The sequence below is a fragment of the Antrostomus carolinensis genome, unplaced genomic scaffold (genome assembly GCF_000700745.2).
Source record: "Antrostomus carolinensis isolate BGI_N321 unplaced genomic scaffold, ASM70074v2 scaffold920, whole genome shotgun sequence".
Classification (NCBI taxonomy): domain Eukaryota; kingdom Metazoa; phylum Chordata; class Aves; order Caprimulgiformes; family Caprimulgidae; genus Antrostomus; species Antrostomus carolinensis.
Window position 1 is genome coordinate 58,290 of NW_010288833.1, and position 18,923 is coordinate 77,212.

The following is an 18,923-nucleotide window of genomic DNA, read 5'->3' on the forward strand; positions in this document are numbered from 1 at the left end:
CAAACTTTGTCCCATTCTGGTACTCTATTTATATCACGTTGCTGCTGTTTCTTTTCTGGGTCCTAACACCAGCCAGCTAGGAACAAGTGGAAACAAGTCAATGTGCTTCAGCAAACAGATAAAAGGGATTACTGCGCTTAGCAATCTGCACGCTTAGAGAATCAGAGCCAGAACAAGTGTTCATAATTCAAAGGCTTAAGAAAAATAAAACGGGTTGGGGACAGAAATTTTTGAAGGAAAGCTAAAATCCATTTATTAAAATAACAGATTGTATTTCTGTCTAAAGAAGCATGACCTTTTAAAATACTGATTTAAATCACATGGCACTCCAAGGGATTAATTTTCTACGTCTCTATCAATAAGGGGAAACTGAGGCACTAGTAATTTCACTGATTTGCTCAAAGCTGCACAACAAAACTAGTAAAAGAACTAGGAAAATACTTCTATAGTTGCCATTTTATTTTCTTTTTCTTTTTTAGTAAAAAATAATTACATTTAAGTATTTTTATAAGAGCCTCACAAATATGGTCTGAACTATGTCACAAATACTAACCGTCATTTTATATGTAGAAGAAAAGCAGCAGCTAGAACTAGCTGATTTTTTTCATTTAATCTGCTCCTCTATGGTAAAATCTTGTTTGCAGTTCCCTCCAAGTTTCCTTTTTTCTTTTTAGTGAAATAAACTGAAGGAATAACATTTTAAATAAAATTTTACAAGCTTTCCATCCCTGTTCATCTCTTCCTTACACTTCCTTATCATCCCTTTCTTTATCCTCACACAAGCTATTTAAATACAATGTAGGCAAGATCAGAAACAAAATCGGAATTGGACCACACTAATATCTCAGCAAAATTCAAATTATTTTATTTACCTTTTATTTTTCCAAAAGTTATGTCAATAGATTAGATCATACTTTCATCCCCAGCTGCTTACTCATGCAGTAAAACACCCTCTGCCTAAAATCAATGGACGCACAAGATACTGATCTATACAAAAGTGATCATGCGCTCCCGTTTCCATGTGTGCCACCGACCCTCTATGACTCATCTTATGACCTTTAGTTACCCTTCCACTCCACACATCCATGTTGTGACTCTTGGCCCATCTCTTCAGGTACCTATATCAGCCTATATTTGCCTGGTTCTTTTTCTTAGCTCTATTCCTTCCAGTTGCCCTCTTGTCTACTTCTTAATCATAGCTTCTGCACCAAACTCTTGGCTCACATTGATTATAACTTTCAGGATTAAACAGTTTTCCACTGACACTGTATACAGAGATCATATAGTTGGAATCCCAGCAAGTTCAGTAGTAGTTGTGGCCCTGATTTATCCAGCTGGTTCTCCAGACATATACTGAACTTATGAAGGTTCTGGTGGTAACTAGCTCCTTGCAGATGACTGGCAAAATAGATGAGATTCCAGGGTCCAAGAACTGAAGAGATCAAAAATAATTTTTGAAACCTTAAAACATTCATAATGCATGAATGCTTCCATGTTACCAAAGTTTAGTATTAAAATATTTCACTATTGAAATAAAACATGTATTTTTTTTGTAACCCTGATTTAGGACTTAACAACAAAATAATTTTGAAAGTTTTGAATTTCAGTTTCTACAAAAATTTAACTTCCCACTTAGTTATAATCAGCCTGACTTTCGCTTATTTTCGTCTAGGCTTTTTTTTACTACTTTCCTCATTACAGTTAGCCACAAACTCCTCTATATCCTGAAGGAAGAGGAGGAATTCTGTGTAAACCCTAGGAATTCTGCATCACGTACTGACAAGTATATACACTACTAGAAAGAATAGAGAGTTGCAGCTAAAAATCCTGAGAAAAGCTAAAATGTAAAAAGAGAAAGATGGGAATTTAAAATATTTGCCAAGAGGGGCCTGTCAAGGGAAAGAATATGCTTACCAAAACAATTGTGAGAATCCAAGCAAACACGTTCACTGCCAAAATTTTTGTGGAACCAGCAAATTGCAAGCAGGCACTGGAGATTATTTGCAGGAACAAATTCTGAATTTATTCCTGTGATCCTCCGGAAACCTGATCTGAAAAGTCACACTGCTCCCACCACAGACCAGATGCACCACTGAGTATCTCATATGTAAACCCCAGTAACTGATCCAGCACTTGGAAGACAATCACAGTGGATTGCTCTTGAAGAACCTGTGGATGAAATAACATTGATTTAAAGTACTTGCATGTCAATAAAAGCACAAAGGTCCGCAGATGCTGGATTACTGGGCAGCCTGTGCTAAGCCTACTGGAGAGGTTTCTCCCTCCCTGCTGCCCTGCCCAAGGGAGCGAGGCAGGAGAAAGCTGTGACCCCTGTGTTACAGTACTGGGGGGATCCATGAAAGGCCTCTAGATTTTCTGTCCCACTTAAGCAGAGAGCAGTAAAAAGGCGAGGGAGGAGTTGCTCTGCATCTTGGACATTTGCTGACAGGTAGAATGAGTTCCCTAAGCAGAACCAAAAGCCTGATGGGCTGTAGCAACAACCAGATGCTCACAAACAGCACTGGGAAATTACATGCCCCAGGTTTCTCTCTCATCTTTTTTTCCCCACTTCTCAATTCTTTTTTTTTTCCTTATTGAGGGAGCAGGGCTTTCAAAGACAAAGGTTTAACAAAAAGATCAGTCATATGCTGGTGATGCCGTTTGCAACAATTTCACAGCAATGTGAGTGTGATCTATCACGCGATAATTAAACTTAACTTTCAGTTTCAGCTTTCCTTGTTCACCTCGTGTTCATTCAGGATGATTATGTATTGAAACAGAAAATTAGCAAATGCTGTAGCCAACATTTACCAGGAAATGAAAAACAACCTGAAGTTAAAATTCTTTATTTCTAACTATGTAAATATAAGCAGAGAAAATAATCCGTTAAAGAATGTTTTACACTGCAGAAGACAAACAATCTGAAATACAGTTTTCTTCCTTTGTTTTCATTGGAATCATTAACTTCCCTCAAGACAGCTGGTGTGTAATTGGGATTGAAATGTTTTAACAAACTATTAGAAAGGAGTATTTTAAGAATAAATATAACAGATTTTGTAAAACTTCTCTAATATCAGAATCTTTACTAATACTCCAATAAATACTCTGAGTTAAAATGAGTCCCTGGTCAAACTATTTCTCTATCAGTAATAGAAATTATTAACAAGGTGGTTAAAAAGCCAATACACCAACACTCACCCACTTAAATGTGACATTTTAGTGCTAACTTTTCTGGCTTATTATAGACATCCAAGATAAGTAGTTGTAGAACTGATTTTACTTAATTCACTTACACAAAATAAAAATCCACAGTTTTGTAAATTAATTCAGCTGTCCTTTGCTACAGGGATCACCCAGGGCATCTCTACCAGCCCTCTTGGAACTACTCAGGTGTGCATAGGTGCAAGTGTGATTAGATTTGCACATGTGCAAGGAACCAGAAGAAGATTCTGGCTAAACCTGCCACCTTCTCAGTACACACCTTTATAACAGCACAGTTATTTTTGTAATGAGCATGAATTATTTACCCACAAAACTCTAAAGCACAAGTAGTTTCACAGATAAAGAGGTCACCTCTAACACAGTGTATTACTTTTTTTTTTAATATTATCTTATTACAAGGTAGAATTATGAGCCCATACCAAAGAAGAGTTTTGGAGTTTTTAAATTATCACTTTGGTGATGAAAAAAATCACACCCAAATCTATGAAGTTGACCTTGGACAAGACAGTAGCATCAGGAAGGTCTTTCTTACACTCGCTCTCAGACCAAATTTGATATATTCACTACCAAAGCAGTGCTGTATTTAGACACTTAGAGTGCTCACACTCAACAGAAGGTCAAGGACTTGGTGAATAAAGTCCTCTGCAATTATGGTACAAGGACAAAATACAATACAGGGCGTAGAAGCTGCCCTTGCTGATAACAACACTACGAGCATTTGATGGAAAAGCAGTCTGTGCTATTCACCGGGTCCTTCTTTGACTTCTGCATCCCTGTGCCACAACCCCTGGATTTTGCAGACACCTTCCTAAACTGGGGACTGTGCCCTCGGCTGCTCCATTACTCTTTTTCCCCCCATTCTAAGATTTAACTGGCTGCAATCGAAGCCACTTTACCACCATTCGAACAGACACACACCGAGGACCAAGAGTTCACTTGACAGTACAATTTATAGGCAAGAGAGGGAGTTCAAAACTTGTATTTCTTTCTACTAGCCATATCCCATGCATCCCAAGGCTGTGGGCATCAGTACCTGCAATGCAGATTCTAAGCTGTCTCTTCTGTTGTATGGTATGGATCACTTCAGCCTTTCAGAGAAACCATGGCTCAGTTTACACCAGCTCTATCCAATTCCCTGAGACTATGACTTCTGCTTTCATTTTTTAAAATAAGTTACCCCCATATCATGACAGACAGGTCTATCCTGCATTAGGCAGTTCTTAAAACCACTGTAGTGTGAAGGGTTGGGTTTTTTTTTCCTTTTCCAACCTCTTATTTCTTCTTTGAGCAAGGAAACTGAAAATCATCATTAGAGCAAATGGGCTGAAAATATTTCTCTTAAAGTATTTGGTATGTAGGTAATGCCTTTTATTTAGCTATCTCAGGACTTAGCACTTCATTAACTAGCTCTCATTTTTATAGTGTATTTTATGTCTATATTGTAAATGAAAATTTACAACAAAGGCAAAAATTATGTGATTTGAAGAGAACTGCTCATCCAGGTGAACTGGTTATCTAGAATAAAATACTGCATATTGGTTAATATTTTGATTGGTAGATTCAGCACATTTGCTGTATTCTCACAGGTTTTGCTTATTTAAAACAACTACTGCTATTGAAACAGATTCTCTTTCAGCAAATAAGTCCTCCTCTTCCTCAAAAGGACAATTTTCTCTAGGTAGTATTTAATACCATCTAAAGACAGCCGTTGTTCCAGGCTACCCAAAACAAATTCTTAATAACATCTTCATACAGAAAAAAATAAAAAAATATAAATAAATAAATAATAAAAAAAAGTTGCCAGCTGTACCAGCTTCAAAGAGATTGAAGAATATGTTTTCTTCCTTGTGTATTTCCTTGGTGTATTACAATAAAATCATGATGATAGACAATACTAACTGGTAAAGTAACTTTAAAAATATAATACTAGCCCCCTGGTTCTACATAAAAGAAGGAAAAGACAAATCTTACTTAAAAACAGAAGTCTGCTGCTTAAAGTGCCAACTGTTGATTAAAAAAAGCAACAACTTATTATTTTAAATCGCATCACCATTATATTAATCTGTATTGATGTATTGGATGGGGATGAGGCAGAAAAGACTTGAGTTCTGCTTTTTTAAGGTTTCCAGCACACAAATTCCCTCTTTTCCTCATGGGATGGAGTGCACATACAGCTGTGGTAACATACTGTAGCACTTTCCTTGTGTGCTGGAAGAATTACGTGGCGTCTGTTCTCAGGCATTTAACAACTACACCCCCCTTCTCGTTGTTATCCCTCACATTACACACATCAGGGCTGTACTCAACTACCAGGGAAAATCTAGTCTGCAGTAAGTTTTATTTAAACTGAAAGCTTGCACAGCCTCCTGTGCCTTCATAACTCAAGATTCTGCAATTCTAAGCAAAACCAAAATATACAACCGAGTGTTTTATTTGTTCTTATTTTGAAAACTGTTTGTTAGTGTTTATTCTTGTGGATGTGTCAATCTCACGTTAATCTCATGTGACCATACTAAGCTCTCTATAGACAGCATTTGCTACAACTCTGTAACACTCTTTTAAACAGCAAACATCCACTGAACTGTGGCTACCTATGAGTGAACAGGGTTTGAAGTCTATTTTCTTAGAACATTAAAAAAAAAAGAATATTTGGTCCCTTTTCTTTTAGCACTCTCCCAACCAAACAGCTAGCAAATTTAACAGGAGGTTATTTTAGGTTTGTAAGTTTTCCCTAGGACTGCAAAAATCAGCTGGCAGCATTAATTGCTTCTCATTACATTGAAACTTTGAAATAAATAAATCACATGAGACAAAGACGAAGAATTGGAAAAAGAAAAAAGGGTTTTATAGTTAACATTAAGGGTTTGTTTTCATAACAACAGAAGTGTGGCTGCAGCCCTGATTGTAGCAGAAATAAAAATGCTGTGGGTGGTATAGGCCAGCAAACATGATCTATTCTATCCAAGGATCCAATCAGTTTTGGTTGCTGCACTATTCCAAAGCTTGCTACAGCTTTGCTTCTATCGTTTTTTGTGTAATATTCAATATATTATTGAGCCACAAAACTCTAATGCCTATTTTTGCATTTAGAACAAATACAAAATTAAATTTTATTTCATATCTACCTTTTAGTCATCTATTTGCAATATATTGGGTTTGGGTTTTTTGTTGTTTTCTGTGTTGTTTGGGGTTGGTGTGAGGGGTTTTTTTGAGGTTGGGGTTAGGTTTTTTTTTTTAAGCAGAAATTAAATCATAGGCCTGAAGATCCCTGGAAAGAGTCATTATTTCTAAGGTTTGTAGACTGCCTAGACCAGTAACAGTCTCTTCTGGATCACAAGTTTAGGTGCAACAAATAATATCCATCAAAATAATAAACGCGAATGGATGTGTGTTCTATGCTTACACACAAAGAGCTCACAATATAAATGCAGATTAAGAAGCAGATGGCTAAGCAGGCCATTCTTGAGGAAAAAAATAAATGAAATTGTGTGCTTATAGGGGGGTCACCAGCAGAACAGAAGTCAAGAGTGACAAGCCAGAAAGTACAGAGGAATTGGCCATATGAAAAAAAACTTCATAGGTGGAATAATTTCTGGTATTACAGTTCTTATTTGCACAATGCTATCTAACAAAAGCCAATTAAAGGGTGGCGGCGACCACTGCATGAGCCTGGTCCCTAGGAAACATCAATTAGTAAAAGATATTTTGGTAAAATTATTCAGAAAGACCACAATCATGAAAACATTGCATGAAATTTTGAGTTGATTATACTGAAAAGGACAAACTGAACAGTTCAGATTGAAGAAAAAGCAAACAAACAGAAATCCTGGAGCTAGTTCAACAAGGTTAACGCTATCACAGAAAAATATTTTTCTAATTAAGGAAATGAGAAGTTGTGGTCGATGCCAGAAAACAAAATACAGCTTTTTGGCAATAAAATTTAGGCCTAATCAGATGAAAATACTTTTATTATGTTATATAATGTTAAGCTGATTTAATTTATATATGATTTCTGAAAACATTAAGAGCCTGATGATCCAAAGACCAAGTAGACAGGTGAATAACATCATACAATAAACTATACATTTAAGTTTCTGTGGATGAGGTCCCACTTACCAAAAAATAGTTACTGGATTACTATTTTTATTGTCTATTTACTGTATCATTCTGTTCATTAGACTTTTTTTGTATTGTGGTAGTAACTCGAACTTCTGACTCCATACACCAAAGAAAATATTTGATTTCTACAAAATAGTTTAATTAAATCTTTGGTATTTACACAAAAGCCTAATCAAATCTTTGATTATCTGAGCTTTAATGTCAGGCTTACATAAAAATGGATAAGTGTATAAATAAAATATTATACAAATTCTGTTTTATGCTATTAAGCCAAATCTTATTTGTCAAAAAGCCACTGCCCGTAACTGCACATTTTTTGGTATCAAATCTATCACCAAAAGGATACTGATGGTAGCCAGATTTTCTTAATTACAGAAGTATTTCACCATGATAAAGTTTTGCCTCAGGAATTTTTGCCTATTTTTCTTTTGCTTAATTCTCTCTTGCTCTTCTGGGTAAAAGCAACTCCATGAAAGTTTCATTCAACTGCTTTGTGAAACAAGTTTACGAGCACAAATGGAGAATATACCCACAAGCCAATCTGCAAATTACTTCTCAGTAAGAACATCTGAGCCTACTATAGATGTACATATTAAAGACTTTTCATTCTATGGGGAATAACACAGTTCCTGTCCTTTGTAGTTTCTTACTTTAGATCTAAGTGGCAATTGCAACGAGAGACTGGGGACAGAAATCAGAGAGCTGGCTAAAATGTTGGCAGTTGCTTCCAAATCTGTACTTTTATTAAGATCTGAAGAGTCATCAAATCTGTGACCCGTTAGTTAATTTAAAAGCATGAAAACTGAATTCCAGAATTAAGATCCAGACTGCAATTTTAGGTACTGAGTCTTGGGAGTTTTGAGTCTTGGAGTTTTAGCTCTCCATCGACAGAAGAGGGTCAATACATAAACCAAACCCTAGCATAAAATCTCTTCCACGCACTCTCTTGACCACTGCGACTCCTATTGGTTTGCTCCTCACTCTGCTGTAATGCTTAATAATCTGACTAGAGAAATCACTTACATCTGTTGGCTACAACAGCCTTCTCAAAGATCCTAAAAATCACAAGACACACCCTGGAATCACAGAACTGTCTAAAAACATTTTTGAAACAATAAAAAAAAAAAAAAATCCCATTTGTATCTGCCACTGTTCTTAATGCACACTGCAGGAAAGGAAACGAAAATAAATTCAGCCATTCAAAATGTGATTTTGATTAAGGAAATGGATACAATATGGAGATAAAATCTCCTTTTCTTTTTCTAAAGGACTTGTCAATCTCTCAGTGATTTTCATAGGCTCCTTAAGTAACTGTCATTTTCAAATGTCACTTGCAGCTAAAGACGACTGATGTGACCTTCCACAGATCCTTTTTAATTAGTTATAAATACTGATTTTTCAAGAGATTAAGTGTTTCCCTTCTTTCTCTTGGGCTCTAAGCCTTTTTTAGCACACAAAGTCAGTGGGTGAAGAGCAGGAGTTAGAATCAAAGAATACCTACCACATCAACATTCACATCTGTAGAATTAAATAAGGAAGTGACAGTTCTGTAGTCAAGCCAGTAACTGTGAAAATAGCATTACAAAACTTAACATGTCAGATTTTACATAGCCAGTGATATATACCATGTATTTAGAAATGGGATTTATCAGTTGCTCACGAGATAAAAGCATTAGTCCTGTGCTAGCAGTAAACCACTAGTAGCAAATATCCACTTAATAGGTCAACAGCAACCAAAATACAAATAAATTTTGAAAACATAATTAACTCAAGCAGATAGCATTATGTTCTTCTATCAGTTTTACAAAGACAGAAGAGAAGGTTTTATACCTATATGTTTTCATTAGCATTTATTCTGCAAGGCTGATCTATAATATTTACGCAAAAAATGCAAGTATTGTTTCACAGATGTGGTTCTGAAGCTTCCAGGTCAGGACACGGCCTTAGTTGTACAAGGCGCTGTATATAAATGTATCAAAACAGCAGCACCTACTCATTTAAAAACCTATAGCCAAAGAACTTGAAGAGCACTTGCAAGAGTAGTCAACTGAAATAACTGAGAGGAGTAATAAAACAGGTAATAGAAAAATGCTGGATACATGCTTACTTGTCCTTTACATTTTACTAAAGGTCTCTGTTTCCTGTAACATCTGATCTGGAAAAACCCAAGGTATTCACCTACGAGAAAGTGGCAAAACACTCTACCTGACAAGTAATCTCCAAGCTGCAGAGTGTTAAGATAGATTTTCTCAGGCAGCTTCCATTTAAATCACAGAAGTTCTAGAGAAGTCAACTGACCCGTGCACAACGAAGATTAGTGGTAGAACAAACTCAATTATTTTCTGTTAGGTCCATTTCTTCTCTTTAAAGCTTTTCCTATGGTATCTTGTCAGCACTGTCTGAAGTGCTTTCCAGCAAAGCACAGGTGCCTGATCAGCCTCTCACACGTGGGCACAGGGAGTTCTGGCAATTTGTGGGATAACAAGCTGGTCTTATTTTAAATTCTCAGTGGTGGGGAACCATCTAGCAAAGTTCTCAGTTACCAAGAGAGTTTTGGCATTTCCCCTCCCTCTCCAATCTGCATCTTTCTTTCCCCCTGTTGCTGAAGAGTACCGGGGGGGGAAGTACATGATGGCAGTGCCTAAGCTTTGCTATGCTAACAGCATTAGGATGACAAAAATCCTCCTGTAATTCACTGTCTTGGTCTATTTCACACTCTTAGTGGATTTAACTTAAAGAAAGAAAAAAAACAACCCTATTAGAAGTCAAATTATATTTATCTTATTTTGTAACAAATGGAAACCCCGCACAAAAAAAAAAAAAAAAAAAAAAATTTTACCTGCTCAGTTTTAAGTTTTTTATCAACTAACATCTGCTTCTGCACATGTGCTGTAGCCACTTAACACACCTAAAAGCGCCCACATCGCTTCCTCCTGGAAAACACGACACTCGCGCAGCCCCGGCGGGATGTTCCCATTGAACACAGAGCAGCTGCGCGGCCGCCGGGCGCCACCGCGTGGCTCAGGCAGGTACTGCAATTCCATCTCCCACCGCAGCTTTCATTCAAACCTGGAACTATCCCGCCTGCTCAGACAGGCACAGCCTTCTTGGTGGCGAGAGAAAAGAATGATGCAGTGACCACTCCATCTCCATAATAATTTCTTTTTTTTTTTTTTAAGCTCAGACTTGTGAGACAAAAACTACCCTCTTGTATCTGTTTTAAACCTCATGTACCTGGCAACAACTTCTGCACTTCTGACTGGCAGATGCGGTGTCTCAAACAGCTTTTTTTACATATAATCTTTGAAGAATTACTGTACTCAGCTGCTATAGCTTGAAATAAGTTTTATAAGTAGACATCAATTTAAGCATTCAAGTAAAACAAAACATCCAGACACAAATAAGAAATAAAAATACTAGATCCAAAATCAAAAGGCAATGAATAATGCTAAAAAATACAGACAAGAGATTTCTTGTTTATTATTTATTATAGCCCACCTTTTTATTAATAAATGGAACAAACCTCTTTGGCTTGAGAACTTTCCCTAAATACTTGCCATGCTCAATCTGAGATCTGGAAATTTTAACATTTTTTTTAATTGTGTAATCCATCAAAAAAGCCTGACATGAAAGTTAACTTTCTTTCACATTCTCAGTATAAGCAAAACACGCATTGCTTCCCCCCAGCACTATTTTTGAAAGTCACCAAGGTGCAAAAAAGTTATCAGTAAGTTACCACTGGGTTTGTGGAGCCAATAGTTTGTAAAGTAGCAGCAACAGTAATTAGTCTGACAACTGGGAAATCAGACTGCGACACTGGCTCATGCAAGCTCTCACCTGAAAAATAAGTTCAAAGCAAAAACCCGTTTATATTAGTCACTTGATTTGCAATCTTTAGCTCAACACTTTGTACAGGAGACTTAAAGAGCTCTATCAGGAAAGATCCTGATGCTTCAGAGTATAAACACTGATTTTGTTACTTAGACAATCATAACAGGAAAGACACTGGTTAAAGTTTTCATCTTACACATTATTGATTCCAAAAACCTAATGAGCTTCCTGTTTATGACTGTCTGCTTTACACTGAAGAGAGTTCCTGTTTTAGCTGCCCTTTTCAGTCCTTATTAATAAAGTATCAACATAGAAACAGGCAACTGAGAGTAGATCAACCTCATTGCCTCCTAGTAACTTGGAACTATATTGATGAAATTCAACTTTGAATGTGTAGCATTACATATATTAAAAACATTACTTCAGAGATAGTGGATCAAACATTAAGACTTTTGTTAATGTTCTATAAAACACTAAATTCTGTTTATTATTTGGGGAAATTTATCCTACTTTCATTCCCCCCCTCCAAGCAGGCAGTAGAAATATGGGAATCTGATTCTTTTAATCCCGAATTCACCTATACTGAACTAGTACCCCAATATGAACATCGGCCCATTTCAGTGATGCAGCTTTTAGGACACTAGAATTTTGGGGAAGTATCATTCACTCATTAAACAATCTGCTCACTTCGTGAACTAGAAGAGAATTACCCAAACAACCCCATTAAAAGTATTTGTCTTGGACACTCACAATCCACAACCTAAAATTTAGGCTGTGTGCTAGAGCCTTGGTATAAATAACATGCCTTATGTTCCAATATTCCTACAATTCCTCAATAATACATTTGGCTCACCAGTAAGCCCCAGTAATTGTGTTAAACAGGTTTGCATATTAAGCCTTCCTTTCAAGCATAAAATTCTTCCAAGTTTAACCCTACTTTATTTGTCAGGCAGCCCAGTGAGCTCTAAATCAGAAAGAGGAATCAAGTCTTTTTTAGCCCTCTTTGCTGGAAGGCACTAGCTTGCACCACAAGGACAGTTACAAACAAGCCAGAGGGCAATGAAGACTCACAATCACCCTAACTGCTTCCAGTGTAACAACCCACATGTTGTTTGAAAAGCTACTGGCCTAGGACAGCATCGTCATTCCCAAGTCTCCAGCTGAAAGTGTTTCCCAGTTTTGGCCACTTGCAGAGATGATCAAAAGTGTTGCAGGACACATGCAAGGAAGAACTCCTCAGCAGTATGCTCATACAGCAGCTTGTGCTAGGAGAAATAAGATCCTTAAAAGCAAACTTTTCAGCTCAGCACAAAAATCAACACATACACACACCGAACCAGCGTATAAATTAACACATGCATGTGAAAACTGGATAAAGCAGCAGAAAATTTAGCTTTTCAGTTACTTGTAAGACCTTGCTATCCATCCTGGTTTAAGAAGACCCAATCAACTGTTGTCAAAACTCAGGTGAGAGTAAGTGACCACTACTACCAACCCAGGTTCAGAAAAATCACTGGCTTCAATCAAACCATGAGTGAAGGTGTAAGAAAAAAATTCTCTCAGCACTGTTCTCTTCAGTAGTTTAGACTAAGAATGTGTTAGCAACAACAGAACCATTTTCAAAGGAAAAAGACAAAGGTAAGTTTTGTTGTCCCATAACTTGCAGGTCTAAGAGGGACAGAGTTCAACCTTCTGGCATCAGATTTCCAGCTGTCGCAGAGAAAGGTTCTCCAGTGTGTCTAAAAAAGATTCTCTATTGAAATCCTGAGAGATCCAAGGGCAACCCTGGCTTTCCTAAGGAGGCTTTTAAGACTCCTTCATTTAAAGGCTCAACAAGAAGCAGCAAAACATTTCCTCTACCAGTTTCTTGAGTTAATGCTTTTACTTTACCTATTTTGCACGTGCATTAGTTCCCTCACTACTCTTCTAACACAACCCTCTGGGCCTGGATACCTGAACTTGCAGCTTTATCGTGGAACTAGGAAAAGTAAATGGCCCAGCACCTTACCCTGGTTTTGAAAGTTAAAACTGAGCATGGTCTATAGTGCCAGGTTACTAAAAACCAATCTTAAACCAGAGATCTAAATGTGGGAAAACCCACCAAACTGTGCGTAGGGAACACAAGAACTCCTGCAATTAATCCAATCCAAGCATACAGCAGTCAAGCAAGCAGAACAAAGTGGGTATTGCAACAAAAGATTTCAGTCCCATCAATTCAGTCCTGATAATGGTAGAGCTCTAATAGACTTGATGGGACTCTTTAGTACAGAGGTTCTTAGAACACAAGATTCTTTTTCCTCATTACTTGACTAATTAGATAAAATTTTATTTTGCCTAAACCCAACTAGCAAAAAATTTCAAAGTGTTATAGTTAACAAACATAAACTGAGGAATCTCCATACACAAATTAAAGCTACCTGCATTATTTATGATCAACAATTAACAGGGACTAAACATGACAAACCAAGGATAATGCTGCAACAAGTGGACTTAATTCCACTCCCAAAACATTTCACATTATTTCAGAGCATTACTGCCTACTTAATGAGTTTTTGTGGACTTGGAAGCAAAACTGAATACAAAGGAGAGCTCACAGCAGCTGCACTAAACAGCTATTTCACTTGTCTTTGCAGCTGTTTTGTAGGAATCCATACCAAGGCTAGTTACCTGTGTGCAATAGGTGAGTTGTAAAGGCAGCACCATACACTATGAAACACCACAAATAACACTACAGTGCTGCTGTTTTTTTCTTCTTAAGGCATATCAATACTGTAGAACTACTGAAGTTTTCTACATCAATTTGTGGTTTTTAAGCAGTGTACTTTCAGAAGTGAGATGGCTTAAAGACAAAAAAAAGCTACCACACCTAGTAAAGCAGCAGCAGATAGTCAGTCTAGCAGTATTAGCCAAGATATGCACAAGTAAATTAGTAAACACTACAGGCAAATACCTACAAAATGAAGTTAAAACAAGATGATGCAGCAAGATTCAATGGAACGTTAAGTGGGAGTTTGCTTTTTCACAAGCTAAGTGTATGACATTCCTTATTTTTATTAATACATTTCAGGTCCTAAATACAACCCAGCTTCTCAGTGACTAGCTAAAACCCAACCAAAACCCGCAAAACCACTGAACTCCAACTTGCACTAACTTTGAAGTGATTCCTTTACAACAGTATTGCAGAATAATCATAGTCCACACTTTGCTACCATATACTGAATAGTTAAATACTGAAGTAGGAGTTACATACACAAACATGCAAGTTAAAAGGAATAAATGAAATGCTCCACTTTATTAAGAAACCAAAAATACAAAACTGAAGAGTTCAAGGCTTCATATACTCAAACACTACTGAAAAAAATGGTATCTTAATCTTAGTTTTGTTTACTAGTAGTACTAATATTGACCAAGATTCATCTCTACAAGATAGTGTTAAAAGTTGACATTTTCCACCATTTGTGCTGTAGTAAGATAGAGTTTCAAATTAAGAACTTGGTGCAGTTACAGTAAAGTCTAGATATTTATATAGATGTGGTTTTAGTTAATATACTTTTGTAGCCAAGAGCTTTTTAGCTCAAACTACAGCTGTTTTCTAGTCAGTGAGTTTTACGATGCTTAGAGAGAGTTTGTTTAATCAGCTATAGCTCTACTGAATGATGTTCCATGCAAAGATACAGCTTTTAAGTCACCTAACAGACCTAGATGCCATTTGTTTCTGGCTACTAAAGAGACAGAGCTCTGTGAAGGCATATTTTAGAACATATTAGAAGTTAAGAGTTGAGAGACTGTATCTAGTGGTAGCATACACAAGCTGAACTACACACTTCTCTCAAGACACCCTGCAGACCACAAACATCCCCATTTGCACAAGGATGTGATCCAAACACACTTACTAGCCAAGTGTTCACTGCTTTAGTTTTACCTGGCAGTTAGTTCAGCTTTCCTCAGGTGCTTTAATTATATGCTTCAGGAAATCAAGGGAAGGTTAACTGTTAGCTCTGATTTAGCAAGAGGAGCATAACATGAGAAGCAGGAGGGCAAAGAACAAAGAATGAGAAATGCAGTACACAACCAAGCATTAGCCTCAACTGAGACAGAAGACACTTTGAAAACTTTTTCTTAACAATGCATGAAAGTTCACTTGCTTAGAGATACTTGAAATACAACTTTATTATCTAAACAAAAAAGAATGGGAATGACAGAAACAAGATTTACCACTTAACACTCTGATGTGACTGCAGCAGTCTTATATTTGAAACTCAAAAGGGGAAGTAATTGCAGTCCAAAAAACAGCTAAATATGCAGGTCCAAAATATTAAGTTTTTTTGTTTTTTTTTTTTTTATTTTGTTTTTTTAAACTGCCACATTCACTCCGAAGCCCATTCATCTCTTTCAGCATCCCAAAGATTAAGCACATGTTCTGCTCAGCTAGATAATAAAGTGGCAAACACGCTGCACCACTGACATCACAGGACAGTTGCCTATAAAACTAGACTTCTGACGCTGGGCTCCAGCTTCATCCCTCACAGGTCATCATCTTCATCTGGCAGTGCAGTGGTCTGAGCAATCTGCAACACAGAAGTTACACTTAAGAACTGTTCTTCAGTTTTTTTGCCCCAGGAGTCCAAACACGAGTTATCAGGCAATCATTTGACCTTTGTGCCCTTTCTCACGTACCTGTAAGTCTTGCTCATACTGTGCTGCCAGTGCTGGGTCCATAACAACTTCAGGTGGTGCAAGAGCAGGCATGGCAACAAACTCCAAGTTAGGGTCTCCAATTAGCTTTCTAGCAAGCCAGAGGAAAGGCTTCTCAAAGTTGTAGTTACTCTTAGCTGAAATGTCATAATACTGCAAAAAAGTACATATTAAAAGACATTATTAAAAAAAAAAAAAGACATCTCTAACTGATATTTAGGGCATTCCAAGATTAACATGCACAGAATCAGCTCTACTTTTACCTTAGTAATTTTTTTTGATCACAACTTCTGTTTATGCTCTCAGAAACAGTTATGGTTTAAGTGTCTAGAAATGTACAGTTTCAGGCAAAATTTATAGGTAGAAATTTGTAACAGAGAAGGTATACAATCTGATCAAAGACAGAACTTTCAGCAGGTTATAGAGCATCTATCTTTTTCCTGTCACTTGATTTACTTTAGTCTCACTTCTGCGTCATCTGATGATATTCTGAGCAGCAAAAGTCAAAAGTAAACAAGCTCTTTAAGAACCTATCGCAATTTCTGCTCAAGATCAGTGATGATCTTTTAACACCATTACATCCCCCTTCTCTGAAGTCAGGTCAACAGGATGAAAAGTTGCAATATTATAGCCTGTAGTGACAAAGGCAGAACACTCAATTACTGCACAGAACCCAACAGCAGTCAGCAGACCCCGCAAATCTGATTCCTACAGACTCATGCCAACATACCTGCAGATTCTTCTTCCTGTGGAAGACAATGGATTTTGCCTTGACTTTTCTGTCCTTAATATCCACTTTGTTGCCACACAACACTATAGGGATGTTTTCACATACTCGTACCAGATCTCTGTGCCAGTTAGGTACATTCTTGTAAGTAACTCTTGATGTTACATCAAACATTATGATGGCACACTGAGCTGCAATAGAGAAGAGTTACATCAGGAGATTAAGTATTTGCTTGCAAGATGGGAGAGAGTTACCCACAGAAATCCCACATTAACATTAAGCATCTGCATTAACTTTTTCCCTTGCAGCCCCACAGTTCTGAGAGTCCATGTTCTGTTAACAAGTTCAATGCACAAGCCCACAGAACTGAGGCTGTGATCACATCATCTCACATGTTTAGTGCCTTATCTTAAAGATCAGCTAGTTTCAACAATGCAACTGTCCTACTCAGTATCATGGTGTTGCTCAGTATGAGAATATACAAGGATTACAAAAGTCAACTTTGATTTAGACAAATCTTTGACAGAAATTAGTCAACACCTATTTAACTAATCTCAGGCATCCCACTGAGGCTTTCAGGTAGATTGAGTTTGTAGTCCACATCTCAGGATGCCCTTGTCCAGAAGTTTTTCTGTTTCATCAGCAATATCTTGTAATTTCAGGTGCACCATTACTCTTCATTAATACCAAAGCCCACAATAGCATACTGAAACACAGTCTTACAATATTCCTACACCAGCACAAGTTGCCTAGCAAAGGAAGTTATCATCTCCACACAAAGAGTTTAAAGACCCAGAAACCAGCTCATCACTGTAAGCCACACTGACAGCTTTCAGAGTGGCCAACATTAACAGAACGAAGGGTTGAACTGTAAGAGGTACAGAATATTCCTACATATACACACAGCTTACCTTGAATGTAATAGCCATCTCGCAGGCCACCAAATTTCTCTTGGCCAGCTGTGTCCCATACATTAAATTTAATAGGGCCTCTGTTAGTATGGAACACCAGAGGATGAACTTCAACTCCCAGTGTTGCTATAGTGATAAGAAAAAACAGTGCACTTAGCAAGTCATGAATTGCACTTTTAATTGTAACATATTAGATCTCAAATGTTTCTTCAGACATACCTACATACTTCTTTTCAAATTCACCAGTCAAATGACGTTTTACAAATGTTGTTTTACCAGTTCCACCATCACCAACCAGGACAAGCTGTTGATAAAGGCAAAAAAGTCAGAGCAATACACTTCTACAGACACTTATCAGTCATTTTAGCGTAAATACTGATTATTAATACAAAAACCTTAATACCACAAGATGCTGTAAACAGAAAACTGAATTGCCCATGAAGAGACTCATTGTACTGGGACCCAACTTCTTAAACCTATCGTGCTATAGCTCCAGTCAGACTTACCTAGTTCCTGCAGCTGAAAACACACTGTGAATACAGTTCTACTAGACTACAAGTGACTGAATTACGAATTTTGGTGGTTTTCAATGTGAATGTGACCATATTTAGAGAGGAACTGCTTTAAGCACCCAGATTAGAGAAACTGATCATAATCTTACAATTAAAAGAAAAACCAACCCACACCATGCAACCCCAAATAACTGCACTATTAACAACTGGAATACTCTCGCCAAGTATTGTAGGAAAGACAAATAACAACCTTTCATAAACCAGTCTTAAGGACTTCTGGCTGTTTAGAGAAAGAAAACCCACACAAATGCCAGAAAGTTCTGTTCTGAAACTTTTTAAGTCTTCTTCTCTAAACAATTGATACACAACAGAAAACAGACTACTCTAATTCACTCTAAGCACTTTTTGCTGTGAACTTCACTTCTGAAACTTGGAAATCATTCTATAGGCAAAGCATCGCTAAACTGTGTTACGCTAAACTACAAACAGCATCAGATTGACACAGTGCAGCAGTATCTTTTTGTAAAAGTTATATACAATACTACAATAAACTAACTGCATCATTAAGGAAATACCAGCACTTCAAAACCAAACCTACCATCTACGCTGGCACTAAAGTGTCACTCGTGTTAGTTTTCTACAAAAGGGGGAAAAAAAAACCCAAACAAAACCAACAAAAACCCCACAAACCACTCCCTTACCTTAAACTGCACTTGGGGCTCTCCTTGGGCGGCCATGCTGGGTCTGCAGGGGAAATGGAAGCATGTGAGCTCACAACAGGCGAGCTGATTCAAGGCCCGGCCGGAAGGGGACGGGCGCCGTTTTCCGTTCCCAACCTCCCCAAAGGCGCGTACCCTGCGCGCCAGCCCGCAGCGCCGGGGAAGAGGCCGAGGCTCAGCCCACGCC

General features: G+C 37.5%; 1 protein-coding gene across 1 annotated transcript; it reads right to left on the bottom strand.

Moving 5' to 3' along the window:
• Positions 1-15,320: 15,320 nt before the first annotated feature.
• RAN (RAN, member RAS oncogene family) lies at positions 15,321-18,852 on the bottom strand. The gene is made up of 6 exons (XM_010167648.1): positions 18,719-18,852; positions 17,725-17,809; positions 17,506-17,631; positions 16,598-16,785; positions 15,850-16,020; positions 15,321-15,740 (listed from the first exon to the last, which is right to left on the bottom strand). Exons 1-6 carry the CDS (start codon positions 18,752-18,754, stop codon positions 15,696-15,698), a joined length of 651 nt encoding a protein of 216 aa, XP_010165950.1. The 5' UTR covers positions 18,755-18,852; the 3' UTR covers positions 15,321-15,695.
• Between the last annotated feature and the right edge of the window lie 71 nt (positions 18,853-18,923).